The following is a 21,171-nucleotide window of genomic DNA, read 5'->3' as shown; positions in this document are numbered from 1 at the left end:
CTCGGAAGGGTATCGACAGGTCCTGGCGCACTTGCCAGGACAAGCTTTTGGATGCTGTCGGGCCCCTTAACAAGATCTTGGATATGGCGGAGGAGGCTAAGGTGTCGGGCGACGCGATTTCCCCGGAGGTTCTATCCAACTGGGCCCAGAGGGCCATCATTTTCCTTGGCAACGCCAACTGCGCCCTCTCTACGGAGCGGAGGCGCTCCCTGCTTATTAAGGTGGATCCCAAGCTGGGCGACCTCGCCTCGTCGGAGGCAGGTGCAGTGGCCCAAGGGGGTTTGTTCGGTGACCCATTCATCAAGGAATTGGGAAAGTTTGTGGCCACCTTCACGTCCCTGGATCGTGCCCAGTCCAATATTAAGAAGGTCTTTGCGCCTCGTGTTTTCGACAAGGCCGGACGAGGCAGGGGCCGCTCGTTCGGCCGGGGCGCCAGCTCGGATAGAGGTCAAGGCTCCGGACGTGGCCAGTATCAGGACAAGGCCAGGTTCAACAATTTCTACCCCACAAGAGGGCAGAAGTTCGGAGGTCGTGGAGGTCAGCGCGGCCAACAGCAAGGCGGTGGTCGAGGTGAGTGTACTGCCTTCCGCGAGTTTGAGAGTGGGGGGGCGATTGGCGCAGTTTTTTCCTGCATGGGCCTCCCTTACCAGCGATGCTTGGGTGCTGCAGACGGTTCAGGGCTTCCAAATGGAGTTCCATGGCCGTCCGTGTCAGCTACAGCGTCCTCGCCCAATTACCTTTTCCCAGCGCGATGCGGCTTTGGTGAGCGAAGAGCGGCCCTCCTCCAAAAAGGGGCGATTTGTTGCGCTTGCGAGCACCCCTCAGGTTTCATAAGCAATCTTTTCTTGGTAGACAAGGTCGATGGGGGCAGTCGCCCCGTGATAAATTTGAAAGAGTTCAACGAGTGGTTGGTGTATCGGCATTTCAAAATGGAAGGGATACATCTCCTGCGCGATGTCTTGCGACAGTCCGACTGGATGGTCAGGCTAGACTTGAAAGACGCTTACTTAACGATTCCCATTTTCCCCCTCATCGGCGTTTCCTCCAGTTCAGGTGGGACGGTCAGGTTTACGAGTTCACCACTCTTCCTTTCGGGCTCTCCTCAGCACCGTGGTGCTTCACAAAGGTGTTGCGGCCGGTGGTGGAGGCCTTGCGGGCTCAAGGGGTCAGAATGATAGTGTACCTAGACGACATGCTGCTCATGGACCAGTGTCCCGAGAGGCTGCGGTCCCAGTTGCAGTCTGCGGTCAACCTTTTACAAGGCCTAGGGTTCGTGATCAACGAGAAAAAGTCTCTCTTGGTTCCCATGCAGTGTGCTACGTTCCTCGGCTTCACCATAGACTCGGTGGCTGCCACCTTGAGCCTGCCGGCCAGGAAGATGGCGCGGATCAGGCACGAGTTGCGTCAAACCCTAGCGAAGCAGATGATTTCCTTGCGCCATCTGGCGAGGCTAGTGGGCCTGTTGTCCTCTTCGATACAGGCTATCTTCCCGGGACCCCTTCATTACCGCGCCATGCAGCGCTTGAAGGCGTACCACCTTCGGAGGGGACTGACGTACTCTCAGCTGATTCCCTTGTCGGAGGACGTGAGGGACGAAATGCAGTGGTGGCTTACGCACATGGAGGCCTGGAATGGCCGTGCGATTTTCGGTTCCGCCCCAGATATCGTGATAGAGTCGGACGCCAGCCGTTCCGGCTGGGGGGCGAGGTGCGGAGACTTCTCCACGGGCGGCGCCTGGTCTGCTCTCGAACAGTCCTTGCATATCAACTGCTTGGAGTTGCTAGGGGGCTTTTTTGCAGTGCAATGTTGGACCAAGGACAGAGTGCAATCCTGCGTCCTTCTCAGGATGGACAACGTGTCGGCGGTCCGTTACATCAACCACCTGGGCGGTACCAGGTCCAAGATGTTGGCGGACCTGGCCAGGGACTTCTGGCACTTTTGTCTGGACCGCCAGGTGTCGGTTACGGCGGAATATTTGCCGGGTCGTCAGAACGAGGTGGCCGATTGGCACTCGAGGAATATCCTGGACGCCAGTGTTTGGAAGCTGGACCCTACCCTGTTTGTAGAGCTCTCGGACCGTTGGGGTCCATTTTCAGTGGACCTCTTCGCGTCCCGCTTGGACCACCAGCTCCCACGGTATTTCAGCTGGCGCCCCGACCCTCTGGCGGAAGCGACGGATGCGTTCCTCCAAGACTGGTCGGGAGTACAGGGTTATGCGTTTCCACCATTCTCAATGATAACGCGGTTGTCAGCGTTATTGCGCCGCCAGTCAGCACAGGTGGTGATGATCACTCCGTGGTGGAGGTCGCAAGTTTGGTTTCCGGTTCTTTTGGAACTTTCTTGGGATTTTCCGATACTACTCCCCCAGTCTCCCCACATTCTACTGAATCCGGAGGGAGCGCCCCACAGGTTGGTCCTGGAGGGCTCGTTGCGCCTGATGGCGTGGAGGCTCTCTGGCGACGCTGGACGTTGCCTGGCCTTTCGAGAACAGCAGAGGACTTGCTCTTTAAGGCTTGGGCCGACAGCACGACCAAACGCTACCGATCGGCTTGGCTCCGGTGGAGCCGTTGGTGTGTGCGACGGGGTTTGGATCCCGTGGGGGCACCTGTAGTGCGTGTCTTGAATTTCCTGGCGGAACTGTCTGATCAGGGCCTGGCCTATCGATCGATCAATACTTTCCGGTCGGCGGTGTCTGCGGGGCACGACCTGGTTCAGGGGTCCCCGGTTGGCGAACACCCCTTAGTCTGTAGGCTCTTACGGGGTATACGGCTTGCCTTGCCGCCGGAACCTCGGTATTCCGCCCTGTGGGATGTGAACAGAGTGCTGAATTTGTTCCTTTCCTGGCAACCGAATAGGTTTTTATCGCGCAAGGAGTTGACGGCTAAGTTGGCCATGTTGCTGTGCCTGGTGTCCTGCAGGCGTGTCTCGGACGTGCGAGCGTTGGATATAACGGCCAGGGTTTTTTCTCCTGAAGGAGTTTCTTTTACCGTCAGCAGACGGACCAAAACGCATACTAGGGTCATTTCGTACCTGGCTTTTCAGGACTCCCCTAAGCTGTGCGTAGTGCAGTGCCTCCGTGCTTATGAGGATATGACTGAGGATACTCGCCCTCCGGGTGAGCGGCAGCTGCTTATTGCCCTGCGTAAACCGTATAAGGCAGTTACTTCACCGACGATCGCCCGTTGGGTGCGTTGGATCATGCAGGAGGCGGGGATTGATACTAAACAGTTTGGGGCTCACTCTACGCGAGGTGCCATGGCGTCTAAAGCTTTTGCCCTTGGGGCTCGGTTGGAGGACCTGATGAGAGCGGCCGATTGGTCCTCGGGATCCACGTTCAAGAGGTTCTATTTCAAGCCAGTTATTGATGTGGCCAGATTGGTGGTCGATAAGCTTTAAACTGGCATAATCCGAAGCCTCCGGTCCTGACATAGAATGCGAATTTGCCTAGCCTTGGTGCTGGTAAGTTCCAATTCTATTAAGGACTCGGAGGCGAGGATTATCCCCCCCAGTGACTTCATGGAAGGGGACCCTCCCCGTATGCAATGTAAGTAAATCGTTTATGTTCCTTTTCGAATGTGCGCTTATGGCTCTGCGGTGTACTGCTCTTCCTGTTTTACAGCTGACGCTCTATTAGTATAGAATGGATCTGATGGTGTGTTCTTTTGCAGGAGCAGATAATTCTAAACAGGATGCGTGAGTGGACGGATGTTCTGGCTTCGCGCGAAGAAAGAGGAGGAGACAAGTACAGTGGAGCATGATGGGAGACACCGGTGCATGGACACTGTGATAAGACTCATGTTTGACTTTATTTTTTCCCCAAATGTTCATGGGAAAAGTAGTTGTGTTATTTTTTCTTGCTGCTGTAGAGAATAAAGCGATGAAAGAATGGCATAATCCTCGCCTCCGAGTCCTTAATAGAATTGGAACTTACCAGCACCAAGGCTAGGCAAATTCGCAGTCTACCTTATTGGTCTTATCACCTTCATCACTTCTGAAAACTCACCCTCTATAAAGCAAGGAATTCCATTGCCAATCACTGCTGTATGATTTCCCACCTTTATTTCACTGAATTGTGCTACGTCTCCAAAATACTACTTTGACTTATTGCATTTCTGAACCTCACCCACAGCTATAGGACATCTTACATTTCCTATACATGTAATCCAACACTGTCTAAACTATAGACCTTCCAATTCTTCATATCACTGAAACACTAGCTCCAGATGTCTTTTCCTACCCTTTCCATTCTTAACCCCCTGCGCATCCCCTATAGAGAATTTTTTGCACCTTCCACCCCTAATCCTCCTTCTTAGTCAATGCTGTAGCACTTACTGCCATTACCAACACTGAAGCCATCAGCCTCCGGTGTAGCACATTCCCCCATTACTTTCACAGTCCAGCAGAACTCTTCTTTATCGCCTCCATAGCCTTTGTACCAGTTAACACTGTTAGCTCCTGTTGATGCACTTGCTACCAATTCTATCACTGCTCCACTTCATAGACCAATCATACGTACTGTCTTTAAGTAATCCCAGCACGCATTATAACACCCCAAAGAATGGCTATATTTCTCTTCCCTCCTACTGTCCATCTATCAATGTGTTTCTCTTGCCACTCCCTCTTTGTTTGTATTGTCCTGCCTCTGTCTCCCCCAGTGCCTACTGCTCTGCCTCTTACTCTCCATCTTCACCCATGTCTCTGTCCCCCCTCGCCTCCTATTCCCCTCTTGCCTGCTATTCCTCTGCTAGCCCAAGTACGTCTACTCGCCTACTGACCCCCTTGCTTGTTCTCTTGTCCCGCTTGCCTCCAGTCTCTCACACTCTCTGCATCATCCGGATTACTTCCTATTCTGCCTGTCTCTGCTTCTTCTCCCCACTTTTCTTGTTTGCCTGCTCGCCTCCTGTGCCCCTCTTTTACCTTCTGCTCCTACCTCCATGCCTCCACCTAGCTCTCCTCAATCACCTCATCTAACCACTCCTATTTCCTTGCATGTGCTCGAGGATCAGCTCCCCCACCTTTTGCATACCTGCTCTCATCTCCTTATCACCTATTACATGCAGTCTGTGAATTATGCCTCTGTTTCTTTTTTCATGTGCCCTTCTCCCATCTTCCTACTTGTAACCTCCCTGGGAATTATGAGTCTTGCCCCATCTTTATTGCTGCTATTTCTTTTTATCTCCCCTGAAGGACATGTCTGTACTCATCTCTGTATATCCCTTCTCTCACCCATTCGCTGCCTTTGATGGCCTCCTGAGGTTCATATCAGTGAACCACATTTACGTCTATCCCAGATAACCACTCTTGTTTCTACCCTCTCTTCTCTAGTATCCTAGACGTTGTATCTGTGCCGCTAAATTCCTCAATAAGTTTTCCTCATCATCTCCATTTCTCTTCTCTTCCAGGTGCCCTAGGGATCATGCTTGGCTGCTGTTATCGTCTCAGTTGCTTGCTTTTTGTGGTGCCGTACTGGTACATCTTTTTTCTGGACAAGACCACGTGGAACAACCATTCGTACCTTTATGGGCTGATAGGCTTCCAGCTTGCTTTTGTCAATGCCAATAGATACTGGTAAGATTGGGCTATGGAGGAGGGAGTGGGGGTTCTGCCTGCTGATTGTTGGGCCTCTAACCCTTGTTGGGTGGTGTGTAGAATCTTCTCTATGGATTATCTGTTCCCACTGGGGATACAGACCTGACAAAGAAGAAATCCGAGATCATGGTTTAAGTTGAGGTTTCTGTATTTATGAGGCTCATGCTAAAGAAAGCTCAGTGGATTGTGATGTAAACGTCTAGTACTGAGAAACGTTCCTAAAGACTTCAGGGTTCTAAGGTCTCTCGAAAAAATTAACTCTGGTTCTACATGATCTGTACAAAAATCCTTCATGTTTATCATCCTTACCCACCTTATTTTTCTTAATCTCTCTACCATTCTGAGGTTTATGTATCTAGCCATTTCTTAGTGTTTTATCTTGCTGGCGCCAAAAATGGAATTGGGAACAATCTTCTCCTAAATCCCACTTTTTTCGAGTCGGCTGTTTATGAAAGGTGAACTGATGCAAAGCGGGGTTTCTCCAACAGGTCTCTTGATGGATTGTGGAACCCTAAGAAGAGAAACACTCATGTACCACTGTGGAACTACACAATTCTACGTACCCAGGTAGGTAGTCTCTGGGATATTTAAATGAGATCTTTGTCTCTGCATACAATATTATGTTCTCACTAGGATATGCATCTCCGTATCCTGGCTAATCCTATCCATATCAAAACCTGCATGCATATGCCATTCTCTGGAAGAGCAGGAAACAGAACACTGGTGCTTCAGTGTGCTTCTTTATTGACACCATATGGGTGCTGTTTCCAACTCCAATAGCAGGTTGATACTGCCTTACTGAGAATGTGAGGGCTATGATGAATGACTTGCGCAACCCACTCTCTCAAGCCACAAGTGGAAGGTCAACTTTATGGTTCTCTGTACGAGTTGCAAAAGAGGATCTCTTGATCTTGAATGTTCCAGGTGCCCTCCTTGTATGACTTAGAGTAAATAAAAGTTGTACTCTGTTATAAAGAAAGGCTACAGAAATTAAGCAAAATTTGATTCATATATTGTCTTATTTGGAGATACCAATAGGCAAACCAAGGACACTTCTCAATTAAATTAGTACAGAGCGTGTTTTAAGTGAGTGTCGGTTGTGGTGGGGATTCTGCAAGCCCAATTAGCAAATGTCCAAAACCTGAACAAAACCAAGAATAAGAAACCCACAATCCACCTTTGCTAAGGGAATGGGTTAAAGAAATTGCTTTACGGATATTTGTGCAGTAGCATCCATGCATCTTGTTGAAACCTACTTGTGTAAGTTGTTAAATACACAGGCCTGGCCCACCCTTTCAGTTATGTAGGTTTCTTTAGCACTGTGCTTCATACAATTCTACTATAAGCCCTTCGCGCTGACACAGCAGTAGATCAAAGACTTGAAAACTGAGATTAGGTGGTCAGTAAGACCACCTTGAATGGTAAATGTTTTAAACACAGGAATCCAAGACTCCCATCCACCACCTTGTCAAAATATTGGGTATTTCTCTCCTAGCAATCCTTTAACATCAAGCTCTAAATATCAGTATTAAATAAAGAATATTAAAAGCTATCCATAATGTGTTGGGTAGCTTGTTTTTAACAACATCCCATAAAAAGCATTGTGAAAGGAGTGCTGTACTGGGTATGCTCCTTGTCTGTGAAACTGGGGATGGTCCCTTGATGTTGCACTGGATGTTAGGGCTTTGTAATCTTGTGCTAGTTAAGAAATAGTATCATCATTCTTAAAAAGGAGATCATCACAGTTTGAGGATATCATGGAGTGAAGCGTCTTTTTTCCTGATTTTGTCACTTTACCCTCATTCCCTGGTGTACATTTGTTTCTTTTGCAGATCTTCATTGTTTACTTCATCGCAGGCCTGAAGAAACTGGATGCTGATTGGGTAGAAGGATATTCCATGGGCTCTCTTTCGCGACACTGGCTCTTTGATCCTTTCAAGTAAGGACTTGTGGGTTGGGAGTGAGGTGTTATAGCATGGATCATTTTTTATGTATCTTGGAGACATCACTTTTGGATGAGGTTCTAGCCTGGAATAGGACACTTGTGATTATTTTTTAAAGTGGGATAGGTCACTTTTGGTTGAAGCTGTTTAGTTAAAGAGATGACTGCGCTAGTGCTTTGATGTGGGATTGGTCGTTTTTAAAACTCTGATTTCAGGTTACGTACACAATTTTAATTTGTATTTTCTTTTTTGTATTCTATTGATTTCTCTATTGTGAGGTGAAAATAAATGTTTCCTTTGTGTAATATCAAAAGCAGTCTCCCACAACCAGGTCCCAAACAAATGTTAATCCCAGGGACCTGGAATTATCACTTCAAATTTAGAGAGTTAAAGTATTTAGAAATCACAATGGAGAGGAGTGTTCGATTTATTTTCTTTATTCACCTTGTATATAAACTGTACAGGCTATCCCCTTTTCATCATTATACATTTTAAGATTATAGTTGTTTTACATTATTTACATCTTTATCAAGTGCATTCTGCCTTTAGAACAACTGTTGAGCACCGTCATCAATCCATTAGTTTCCAATTGGTTGCAGGGTTGTCAGACCGGTTGTCTGGTTCAACTTGTGATGAGCTGCTATGGGTATTGTATTCATATTCTTGGTTATGCCCTATTCATTTAGCTGTTGAGGTCTCTATCTAGTGTACTGGCATAGAATTTTGCCCCTGTAACTGTTGAATGTATGAATTTGGTTTTGCCAGCTTCTTAGTTGCCTTCTGGGTTGATAGACTACCACATTTTCCTGCGAAATGAGGAGGAGTTGTAACTACCAGGTTGTGGGTGTGGCTGTGTGTTTATTTCTGTTTCTCCATGGCAAATTTGTATCGGTTTTTAATGTGATGATAATGATTACTGATACTTGTAAAGCAGGAATAGTTACCCTGCAAAGGGTGTCACAGGACTAATGCAAATGCTAGCAGAACAACCATGTTTCAGATCTTTATGGAATATGATATGATTGGCTTTTGAACAAAGACATAAAGGGAGTGAATTTCAAAGTTTAGGTGACTAATAAGAAAAGACTCCCCCTCCGTATTTTGCTTGGAAATGTGAGGTACCCCTAATAGAGCATCTGGGGAATATAATCTCTGCCTGGGGATGTAAGGATGAATCCTTGATTCTATAATTGCTGAGCTTTGTTTGTAATATGCTCTAGACCAGCAGTTCTTAATCGTTTGACTTCCGTGGGCCTCACTTAATAATTTCTGGAACCTGTGGGCATCTATTGAGTCTTTATTCGAAGGTTAGGAACCCTGCTAAGCATTTTCAATGATTTGAACTGCAAAACAATGCACACAAAATACAGAAGCAAGCATTCAAACCCATATGACATGGGTCTGACACATACTTCCAGCTTAGGGTACTCTGGGAGAGAATCTATGGTCTATCGTACCTTAAGACCATTAACGGATTGCTAGGCTGATCGACATATGGGCAGTGTTAGAAAGCCGTGATCCAGGGTTCACTCATTACTCTTATCCACATAAAAAGCATGTACGCCTGGAGTATTTCTTGGTATCATCTATGTTATTATGTAGGGTTGGTATATGGAAATATCCAAGAGTCTTTTTGGACCATGACCCTTTCATGTTGGAAATATGGCATGTTTCTGGGGCTAGATGAAGAAATACATGGTCATTTGAAAGGGCTCTTCTGTCAAATTCGGATTATGTCAGGCATATGAAACGGTGGCGGATTGACTTCTTAGACGTTAATCGAGGAATTGCTTTAAATGCTATTGCATGGGACACTTTGAAGACTGGGATTAGCGGGGAAACGTTTAGCTTCCGTTTTATCAACCAGAGAGTTTGATATAATAGAATGAAGGTATTACAAGATGAAGTAGGTAGATTGGAAGGGGATCTCGTCAAGGCAATGGCTGGCAGAGGGAGAGCCAGAAGCCTTGATTTTCCTGACGATAGCTACTGTCAGAAGCTGAGATTAATAGCTTTCTTACCAGGTGGACTGTAGAACAGTATCAAGCATACAAAGGTGAAATCTATGAGTATAGTGATAATAGAGGCAATCAGCTTGCCTTGAAAATTAGGTAAAATTAAAATGCAGTGTTGAATCTCTGCTATCAAGGATAAGTGAGGCCAGACAGTAGGCAACCTGGAGAGTATTAATGGGGCTTTCTCTGAGTTGCATAAGTACTTATATCAAGAGGAGCTGGGTACCTCAGTGCATATTATTAACCAATACTTAGATCAAACATGTGTTAAAGCTCTAGTAGAAGACGACAGAATTGTTCTCGATTCACCAGTAACGATAGACAAGCTGAGGGAAGTAATGAATTCTTTGGCACTGGGTAAGGCAGCTGGATCAGATAAAATCCCATTAACGTTTTATTTCACTTTCTTTTGAATTTTGCCATGCAAAATGCTTGGAACTTTCTTGGGTGCTCAAAGATGTGAATGAGCCCCTGAATCGTGGTCGAATACTAATATAGTCATATATTTGTTTTTAAAGGGATCGCCCCCAAGCATTGGCTCGTATAGGCCAATATTGTAAATTGTGATATTAAAATCTATTCAAAGGTGTTAGCGACCCGGATGAGAAGGGTCATTGGCAGATTGGTCTCTTTTGGCAGCATGATTTTATTTCAGTCAGAGGTGCAACAGATCATGTCAGACAAGCTATAACTTTGATAGCAGAGTCCAGGGGGACCCCCTATGACAATGATCCTGCTCGATGCGGAAAAGGGCTTTGACCTAATTACATGGTCATATCTATGGGAATTATTGGAGAGAGAGGGAGTTGGGCTTGGCTTCTTGGGGGCTATTAAACTATATATAAAATCGGCAAAGCTAAAATACATTTGATGGGCTTGAAATCGGAGCGTATCAAGACTACAAGGGGAACACAACAGAGTTGTCCATGCTCCCCTTTATTATTTGCCTTATATATTAACCCACTTTTCTTAGAAAGCCAATTAATAATGTAACCCTAAGATCTGTGGCGGTTAATGGATTGTTGACTGAAGTACTGCCGTATGCCGACAATGTGGCCATTGTAACTACAGATACCAATTGAGCAGTTAAAGAAGTCGAGGTGGCAGCAGCCATGTTTGGGCAGATACCTGGGTATCTCCTTAATAGGGAAAAGACTGAAATATTTTGTAATGAAAAAGTCCTGTAAGCGACAATCGTAAAACTGATCTATCTGGGAGTGGTTCTAACGTGTACTATGCAAGATATTACCCCACTGAACTACGATCCTCTGCTGCCTAAAATGAAGAAAGAAATATTGCGTATCAACACCCTTCACTTGACGATGCTAGGCAAATCCAGTGCAATCAAGATGAATGCGCTCCCTAAGGTCTTCTATCTAGTTAGTGCAATTCCGCTAAGAGTAGGTAATGACTGGTAGAAAAAGCTGGACAGTATGTGCAATAATGGGCCGTACCCTGCTTTAAGTGTTATCTCTGGGCGGCTATGTTGCATTTTATGGAACCTGTAATAAGGGGAAAGTAGGGGACCGCACCATGAGCTGGGGATCCTGCTGAGTATTTATGAATTAATACTGGGAAAGAATGCCAAAGGATGTTTATAAAGAATCTTAGAGCCTAGCTACAATAAAAAAGTTTGGTTCAAGACAGTTGAGGCAGCATATAGAAGGGCAAACTTGGGATAGTCCTATATAATGCCTATACTCCACTGTGGAAGTTGGTCTTCTCATTTGCTGTAGGTTTTTCAAGATAAACATTATCTAGTATGGAGAAAGGCAGAGATACGGCGTTAGGGGATCTCAGCTCAGATGGTCTATTCAGCAAGTCTTCAGCTTTGCAGTTCAAATATGAATATCACAAAACAGGTTTTTTTAAATCTACAATTAATAGACTTTGTTGCAAAATTGACTAAGAGAATGACATTGTTGGATAAAACAGCAGTTGTGGAGTCTGAGTGTCATAGGTGGAACTAAAATCCAGTCTATATACAGGCTGCTAATGGAATCCAGTTCAGATGATTTAGCTGTCCAACAAGGGAAATGGGGCAGCAGAACAGGTCTTGTTTCTAAGGATGTATGCTTTCAGCAAACGTTAAGTATCAGGCCTAAAATAAAATTATAAAAATGTTACTAGACCTGCCAGACTAGTGTCTTAAATGATCAACTCGACCTAAATGTAATGCCCTTGACCCAAAAACTGGTTTAAAATGATCTGATCCTGGCAAATATTTTAATTCACTTGGTTGCCATTTTCTTCTTTATCACATATGAGTGTACCTTCAAATGTGCAAGTTCAGCATGTCTGCTGTACCAAAAACTCTTCTGTTTAATTTAATAGACTAAACGTTTGCTCCATATATATTACAAATATATGGCTGACTTGGCACTTAGTTTATTAACGTCATTGTCATCAGGTAGGGGGCAGAGCTATTTCTCAAATCATATTAAAAATCTATCACTTCAAATAAATACATACCTAAAGCATGAAGTGGTAGCGCACTGTCATTTGCAATCAGCAGGGTTTCTGCACATATTTGTCTTTTGCACATCAAGTAAAGTGTTCTAATTTATTTTGTTCCTATTTCAATCTTTATTTGCATCACACTTCTGTGTTTACAAATAAAAATGTGCTTCAGTATTTCAGATATATTTTGAGAAATTTGTACTGTTATTAATTTACAACTTATGTAAATGTTGTGTGCTAGAAAAAAACTGACATCCTACAGCCTTTTGTTGCACCATGATTGTCCGACCGCAAACTTGACAAAAACCTCTAACTGTAGTAAGAGAAAGAAAAGTAAATATACTTTTCCAGGATAGGATAAGCAGCAATTAGTAAAAGGACAAACTGACATTTGACCTCTGTCCTTGAATAGACAGCAAATGTGTCAAGATAAAAACAAGATTGAAAGGCATCTCTAATGCTCATTCACTTTCTGAATGAACAGAACACCTCTTATACACCTTTCCAGCTTAAGTTCACTCGAAACCTGAGTATGGGGCATGAGGTGTTGAGTGCCAGGTTGTGTTTCGTGGACTTTAAATCGGCTTTCGATTGTGTACATAGACAAATACTGTGGCAAAAGTTGAAGGATCAAGGTATACCATTGTCCCTCTTTCATAAATCTAACTCCTCTACTCAGACACTCGGGTCAGAGTTCGGATGGGAGATGGTTTGTGTGTAACAAAGGAAATTCCAACTTCCACGGGCTTAAAGCAAGGGTGTGTACTGGCCCCATTGCTTTTTAACCTGTTCTTATCAGACCTAACACAAGCATTGAATGAAGTAAATGCCTATCCTCCAAAATTAGCTAGCTCTAGGATATCAAATCAGCTATATGCAGACTACGTTATCCTATTAAGCTAAACAAAGGTCGTGCTGCAACACCTGATAAATAGAATATCAAGGTACTCACAAGAAAATGGAATAGTTATAAACGAAACCAAGACAAAAATCATGGAGGTTAACAAAAATCTAAGGTCCAAATATAAGCACAAATCGTTCCGCGATAAATTGCAAATAGAACAAGTAAGAACATATAAATACCTGGGTGTACTATTTGATGATAAAGTAACTTTTCATCCACATAAGGTTAATATGCAAAGGAGAGCAAACACCCTGTTAACTGCATTTAGAATCTCGCAGGAGTCATTAGGAGGACTGAGTTACCTACCGTTTTTAAAAGTAGTATTGACAAAACTGGTGCAAACATTAACGTATGGTAGCGAAGCACTGTGTGGGAAAGATTCTGTTATCATCAATAATGCTGTGCCAACATTTTTTTAAATCTTTTTTGTCTCCCACACAACGCATCACCTGCACAGATAAGATTGGAATTTGGGTTAACTAACCAGCTAATTGCACGAAAAGGCCAATTTATAAAAGTATGGAAAAGAATAAAAATGGATAATGTAAATCAAATGTCCAAACTGTTATGGCAGAAAATAAACACAAATCTGAAGTTGTAGTCCTGGAAGTACTTACATGCTGCATTAGACGAATATTCAGCTAATTCGAACTGGGATATGCCAATAACTACAGATTCATTAAAAAAAATCTAGTAATAAAATAAGAAAACGTCCATCACTGCTTCTGGATAAACATTATTTTGCAAGAAGAAAGCATGCATAGCCTTTAATGAATGGGTATACAAAGGTGAAAGCCCAATCATATCTTAAAACCCCATGATCTCTGAAGCAGAAACATATTTTTATAAAAGTTCGTTTTGGTGTTTTCCCCGGTTGCTGTCATGTAATGCCTTGAATACGATAAGTGGAATTGACGCTCTGTCGCTTATGTAAACTGGGAGAAGAGTTAATTTGCTGTGTGTATGCCTGAAATTGAAACTGAAAGAAAATCTATACTCAAGCGCATTTTAACTTATGAGGAATATGGACTTGTAGACCAGCACTGATAAGATGTCTGTATACAGACGATATAATACTTGAACTCCACTTTAATAAAAACTTTATAAATATTAAGAGCAGATTTAGACCTGCAAAATCAAATTGAGATGTAATATAGGATGTATATAATATGTAAATTGTATTATGAAATAGGTATTATTAAGTCTAATATATTTAATAATATTGAAGGTTGATTTATCTATTCAGGCTTTTATTATTTTTTAAAACTGGACCTGGATGCGTAGATAGCCATGTGGATATTGTGCATATGTTTTTTTCCTGTGTGAACGTAGGCGAGTTTTGGAATAAAATCTGCAAATTTCTATATGGGATCTTAAATACCCTGGCAATCTTACGCCTCTGCAAATGCTTTTAAGTGTGCCTATCCATTGTGTTAGGGACACTGGTCTAAAATGGTTCTTAGGCAGAAGGAGAAATCATAATAAATGGTGATGTCATTTGGCATGGAGGAGAGTTCTCATCTGAGTACTTTGTGTTAGGAGAATATAGAGGTTGAATATTTTCAGCATCAAATTCGGTATGTCTCATCATTGCTGGAGGCCTGAATGCTGAGTATCTTGATGGCTGAATTTCTCATAGATTATTGGTTGCCAGCATACCTTTTGTCCAGCAATCAATATTTTATAGATTCACCTGCTTCAGTCATTCCCTGTGGTTGATTTGTGTGTCCCACTCCAACTTTAACATAAAGGTTCAACATGGATGAAAGGCTCCACACAGTGCCACATTAGTAGCACAGACATTATCTCCCCGCAGGCCATCGCATCCACCAACTACACCCTGCTGGGAGACCTCAACTTCCACCTCAACAATCAACTGGACCCCAACACCACATGCCTCTTAGACAACCTCCACAACATTGGACTCTGCCAGATCGTGACCGAGCCCACGCACTCAGCAGGACACACCCTCGACCTTCAGCCACACCACCGAACTCCCATGGACCGACCATCGTTGCGTCCACTTCACATTCAGAACACCCACCATCCACAGACACCAGCACCTGCTTCCACAAAGAAACTGGACCAAAATCACCGACGACCAGCTCATCTCCTCACTCTACAACTCCACCCCAACCATCGCGGAAAACGACGACCCCAACACCGCAGCCCGAACCCTGCATAGATGGATCTCGGACAGCACCAACACCATAGCCCCCCTCAAGAAAAACAACAATACCCGTGCCAAGAAAGCCAGATGGTTTACCAACGAACTTCGAGAGTCCAGGCGCACATGCCACCGCCTCGAAAAGGCCTGGAGAAGCACCAAATCCACAGAAGCCCACAACAACTTCAGAGCCGCCACCAACGCTCACCATCAACTCATCAGAGAAACAAGGAAAAAAGCGATTGAAGGCAGAATCTCCACCCACGCACACGCCAGCAAGGAACTCTTCAGCATCATCAAGGAGTTCGCCCAACCCACCAGCGAGTCTACCGACATCCCTCCCTCACAAGACCTCTGTGACAAACTCAGCACCTTTTTCCACCACAAAATCAAGAGCATCTACGACAACTTCGACAAAGACAACCAACACACTGAACCCTCACCAACCACCCCCGACACCCCGAAACCAGCGATTGATGACTGGACAGCCACACCACCAAAGACACACTGAAGACAATGAAGTCAATCCACTCAGGGGCCCCCACGGACCCCTGCCCCCACCACATCTTCAACAGAGCCGCTGACACCCATGCTCTGCCACACCATCAACCGCTCCCTGGCGACCGCCTCGTTCCTCGACGACTGGAAACACGCAGAGGTCAACCCCCTCCTGAAGAAACCCTCAGCGGACCCCACCGACCTCAAAAACTACAGACCCATCTCCCTGCTCCCTTTCCCAGTGAAAGTCATCGAGAAAGCCATCAACAGCCAACTCGCCACATTCGTTGAAGAACACAACATCCTCGACTCCTCCCAATCCGGCTTCAGAAAAAAACACAGTACGGAAACCGCCCTCCTTGCCGCAACAGACGACATCCGCACCCTACTGGACAAAGGAGAAACAGTAGCCCTCATCCTCCTAGACCTATCAGCGGCGTTCGACACAGTCTCCCACCGCACCCTAATACGCAGACTCTACGACGCAGGAATCCAGGACAAGGCCCTCGACTGGATCTGCTCCTTCCTCTCCGGCAGGACGCAATGGGTCAGACTCCCCCCTTTCTTCTCAGACCCCACACCTACCACCTGCGGAGTCCCCCAGGGCTCCTCCCTCAGCCCGACGCTCTTCAACGTCTACATGGCTCCACTTGTCCCCATCGTCAGAACCTACGGACTCAACATCGTGTCATACGCAGACGACACCCAGCTCATCCTCTCCCTATCCAACGAGACCAACACCGCCAGACTCAACTTTCGAGAAGGCATGGAAGCCGTCGCCAAATGGATGAAAAACAGCTGGCTACAACTAAACACCAACAAAACAGAAGTACTCATCATGGGCCCAAACCCCGATGCCTGGAGCGACACCTGGTGGCCCACCGCCCTCGGAAACCCGCCAACCCCCACAGACCACGCACGCAACCTGGGAATCATCCTGGACTCCGAGCTCAAAATGGACCGCCAGATCAACTCTGTCTCATCTTCCTGCTTCCACACCCTCCGCCTCCTTCGTAAGACCTTCAAATGGATCCCCCTCGAACACTGAAAGACAGTCACTCATGCCCTGGTCACCAGCAGACTCGACTATGGCAACGCACTCTACGCCTCATCCGCAAGCTACAGAACATCCAGAACGCCGCCGCAAGACTGGTCCTCAACCTGCCAAAACACTGCCACATCTCCCAGCACCTGCGCACACTCCACTGGCTCCCCGTCGCGGCGAGAATCACCTTTAAGATGCTCACCCACGCACACCAGGCCCTCCACGGCACCGGACCAGCATACCTGAACAGCCGGCTCAAATTCCACGCACCCCAAAGGACCCTACGATCAGCCCAGCTCTCCTACGCCGAGGTCCCCCGCACCAGAAAGACCAGATCGGGAGGCCGCTCCTTCTCCTTCCTCGCGGCCAAAGCATGGAACGCCCTTCCGCTCCAACTCAGACAGACATCGCTCCCCATCTTCGTGAGAAACCTCAAAACCTGGCTCTTCGACAGACCCCCTCCTTGATGGAATGGAACCTGCACCCCACCCCCCCCCCCCCCAACCCCTAGCGCCTTGACCCTTACGGGTGAGTAGTTGCGCTTTAACAAACTCCTGATTGATTGATTGATTGAATCATCTCATTGGAAAAGACGTGAGTCATTGAAGTGAGCGTGATTAAGCTCTACTCTCCTTAAAGGGTGTGTACATCCTATTTCTATAGGACGTTGTGTGCTAAGTGAGTCCTTCTGAGCTGTGTGTAACTTTCTATTGTTTCTTGCACCTGGGGTAGATATTTAAATTACACAAGCATGATTTATCAAAAAGGCCCTCTTCAAGCCTGTTGGTCCTGTGGGAATTTGTGTTTTAATGGATGAGACATATAAAGACTGCTTCTATTCCCTCTACCTGAATCACTGGGCTAATGTCTGCAGAATCTGAAGGATCAAGAGTGTTGTTGTCTTTGATGTCTTCAAAAAGTCTAAAGCTAAGGATACCCCCTCCTCGAGGTAAGAGACCGTATAGACGAATTTAACAATAAAACTGCTAAAATGGCAGTTTTTAATGAGGCCTTGTCCTCTACTTCGTTGTTACTGCAGTCCAAAAATCCATCGTCCATGTCTCCTCCATCAAAATCTTCCTCTCTAGCAGCTCCTTCAAAGAAGACAACCTTTTTAGCCTCATCAACAGATATTAAGCCCCACCACAGCCCCGGTCAAGGCCTGTCCTGTCAACAACTCCACTGACCATCACGATCAATACTCCATCGTCAGCAGCTAAGCCGAAGGCTGATTCGTCTTCGCTCCTTCTGTTGACAACTGCTCATTTGAGGAGCAGCTCAGTCAATTTGGTCCTCTACTGAAACTTGTCGAGAGCTGAATGCTGATAAGGGGTTAGTGTCCAAGTTGCCCCCAGAACACGCTTTGCCAAGAAAGATGTCCTTGCCGCCACTAAGTGTCTGGATACAGAAATGGAAGAGAGCAACACCGAGGAGGGTCAGGTGCTGGGGCATTGACAGTAAAGGAGATTCAAGCTCTATAGACCAGAATAAGCATGAATATCAACACAAGATGGTACCTCAAAAAACGTTCTATGATTATAAAGATACCAGTTGATATTATTAACTGCCCACATTACGGCCGTCATTTTGAACCCATAGGTCAAAACAATGGTCATAATGTGGGCTGTAATAATGAATGACGGGAGAGCAGTCCTGCATCTCTGAGTGGTGGAGGGGGGAGTCCACAAAACTTAAAGTCTCCATCATAATTGTGATCAGCTTGCAGGAGTGGGTATTCTAGATGGGCATGGCTGGCTGGGGTGAGCATCATACAGGCCTGGGGTCAAAAGCGGAATCCTCAACATTTTGTTTTCAGGTGAATGCGTGTTTATATGTCGACATCTCTAGGTATTCTCTCTCAGAAACTGGATTATTGCAGGGGAGCGGCAAACATTGACTATGCTGTAAATTGTCCCATAAATGATAGGGAGAATGGGTGTTGTATAGGAAATGAATAATGCACTCAGTTTGAGTAAAAGTGTAGTCTGGAAGGTACCCTAAACATTAACTGATTGCAAGTCCAGAAAATAAATTCTCCTGTTGTCATATTTCTGAATGAACTTTAAGTCATGGGGTGGTTGTCGGAGGCATGCTTACCCAAATTTGTTGTGGGTCCAGTCAGAGTGTCCGCTGCACTTAGCTACTCCTTTTAGAATCTGAATGTGTCATTGTGTAACGTAACTGGTGCTCATGTAAAACGCTCCAATAACTTCGGGTCGCGTTCGTGCTATATAAATCTTCACAAAAAAAAAACTACATTGTATGAGCCACATAGACCATGCTATTCAATAAGTTAAAGCAGAGACCAAGAGGCCTGAAAGAGTGAAAGAGTGAAACCAGTTTTTTTCCTTTCAGGAAACCCTTTGGTGAACTGGCTAGGAGGCATTATCAACTAGTTCAAAACATAGGCAGCAAATCTCCCATATCACTGAAATCTGAAGTCCGAGAAAGAGGAGCTGCTACCATCCTTAAGTTCTAAAGGAAGAGTTTAAGAAAAACAATGACTGCTTACTCTTCCTTCCTAACCCAAAACATCCTTGTGAGAGGCAGGGTGCAGTATTTTATTCCTGAGCAAAAATATGATGGACATTTAGCTGGTAAATGCCGTGCTCTCTGATCACAGATTCCAGTTGATTACATTTTCCACAACAACGCCACACTTGCTTCAAGCTTTACTCAGTGGAGAATCTTTTGCCTTCATACAGGTTTTGCAGACATTCTGGAAAACAAAATGATGAAGTGCTCTTTCACGAACAAGGGAGAGGAGTGCTCTTCAAACATTTACTTGTGGACAACAAAGGATCCTAAGGAAAGAACAGACTAATTTATATCTCAAGTTCCTCAATACATTAATACTTTTTTTAAATAGTAATGATATTTTTGAAAGCTCCTTCACTGCGACCTGCAGATTTCCTCATTGCGCACAACCTACATTTCTCAGTCTGTGTTATTACTATCCCCATTCCATTGTGTGAGATCCCCTCTACTCATTCAAGTTTTTACACTTAAGGTAAAAATTTCTTCAGAGCAGCTTTATAACATGCCGTACACTGGTGACAGCACATCTTCTGTGCTAAGACCTACAGGTTTTTTGTGTCTGGATTACTGTCTTCTGAAAGCCTTACCATGATGGAAGCTGCCAGTTCTCAGAAAATTTAGAGAAATCAAGCTTCATTTCATACAGAAAGGTTACATTTGTGAGAATGTCTCTGGAGAGACAGAATGATGCTGTTTCCAGTAATGGAGGTGGGAGGGGGGTCTTCTAGTTTCAGAAGGCCTGGTAGATCAGATAAGAACCTTCTGTGGTCAAGAAAGTTTCCTCTCTTCCCTGCTTATTCTCTTTCACCTCCTTCCTGATCCTGCATGCTCATTTGTACATCAGACCATTGGAAGAATGCCTTTAGCTTGGGTGGGCATACATTTCAATACTTTAGAACAGCAACATCATAATATCATGTCACACAAGATAAGGGTCTTGTTGGAACCCCATCAACCCCAAATGAGCGTTATCTTGTATGCTTCCCTCAAAAGTGTTGTCAAGTTCTTTGGTCCTCATAAGAATCCCTTAACACATCTTCAAATTGAGTGTCTTTAGAATGGCACTTGAGGCTACCTACTTGATAAATTAGGGAAAGACAACAATAGTACAGGGTAGACAACACAACTACAGAGCTTTACATTCTCGAGCAGGGGAGAGCAAGGGTGATCTTTCTGTTCAAAGAAACCAAGTACTTTTGAGTGCTGTGTCACAGCTTACACTTGTCAACTCATCAGTTTCCACATACATGACATGACTGGTTTGATCTTGGAATTTACTGTCTAAATGAATATCATTTCTAATGAAATGAAAACAATATTTTTAGACCAACCTTTTATGGTATTTCATCAGGATGAAGTAGTATTAGGAATTTGATATTTTCTTGCCCAGGGTCCTTTTGGAGTGCTATCGCAACCAGACAAAATGGTCCACTGTCTTTACCCTAAAATCCATAGACTTCTGCACACGAAGATCTTGTTTCTTTGGACAGCAGAAGACTTTAAAGGTGCTGCATTGAAAGGATTACAGAAGTGGCAGATCCGCAACAGAGTTTCAGGATGTCAACTTAAAGCAAATCTATATACAACACATCTAAAAATCTAAATAGATTGTGTTTACCTTGATAGTGATTAATCTTAATATCTGGCATGGATTTAACCCTATTAGACAAATGTTAAAAACCCCTGAACAGGGAGATTTTGAAAAAGTGTTTGAGTTTCTGAGGCTGGTGCCTGGAAATCATAATGTGTTCATGAATCTGAGGAGGATCTAAGTGGAGAGCTTTTGTTACTGTTAACTAACTTTTGCATTCTGATCAACTATCCCAATCACTTTGAAATTTGGAAGAAAACTACATTTGTGAAATCATTTTTTACTTTATCTTATTCTTTATCTTATCCCTAACGGGCTTAAATTTGCCTATGTCAAACGCTTGCCTGGACCAAATTTCTCAAAAAGAATGCTGTCACTTCAATAACTATGACGGCAGCACAGGCGCTAGCGTGCCTTACTG

General features: G+C 44.8%; 1 protein-coding gene across 3 annotated transcripts in view; it reads left to right on the top strand.

The window, feature by feature from the left end:
• The window catches only part of GGCX (gamma-glutamyl carboxylase), a 271,699-nt gene that overhangs the window by 126,523 nt on the left and 124,005 nt on the right, over positions 1-21,171 (top strand). For all 3 annotated transcript variants that reach the window (XM_086943366.1, XM_086943367.1, XM_086943365.1), the window contains exons 4-6: positions 5,403-5,568; positions 6,078-6,156; positions 7,422-7,528. In XM_086943366.1, the coding sequence (XP_086799492.1) occupies positions 5,403-5,568; positions 6,078-6,156; positions 7,422-7,528 (352 nt within the window). The remainder of the gene's footprint in view (positions 1-5,402; positions 5,569-6,077; positions 6,157-7,421; positions 7,529-21,171) is intronic.

The sequence above is a fragment of the Lissotriton vulgaris genome, chromosome 11 (genome assembly GCF_964263255.1).
Source record: "Lissotriton vulgaris chromosome 11, aLisVul1.2, whole genome shotgun sequence".
In the NCBI taxonomy this organism is placed as follows: Eukaryota; Metazoa; Chordata; class Amphibia; order Caudata; family Salamandridae; genus Lissotriton; species Lissotriton vulgaris.
The sequence above is the reverse complement of the archived record's forward strand: the minus strand, read 5'-3'. Positions and strand labels throughout refer to the sequence as shown.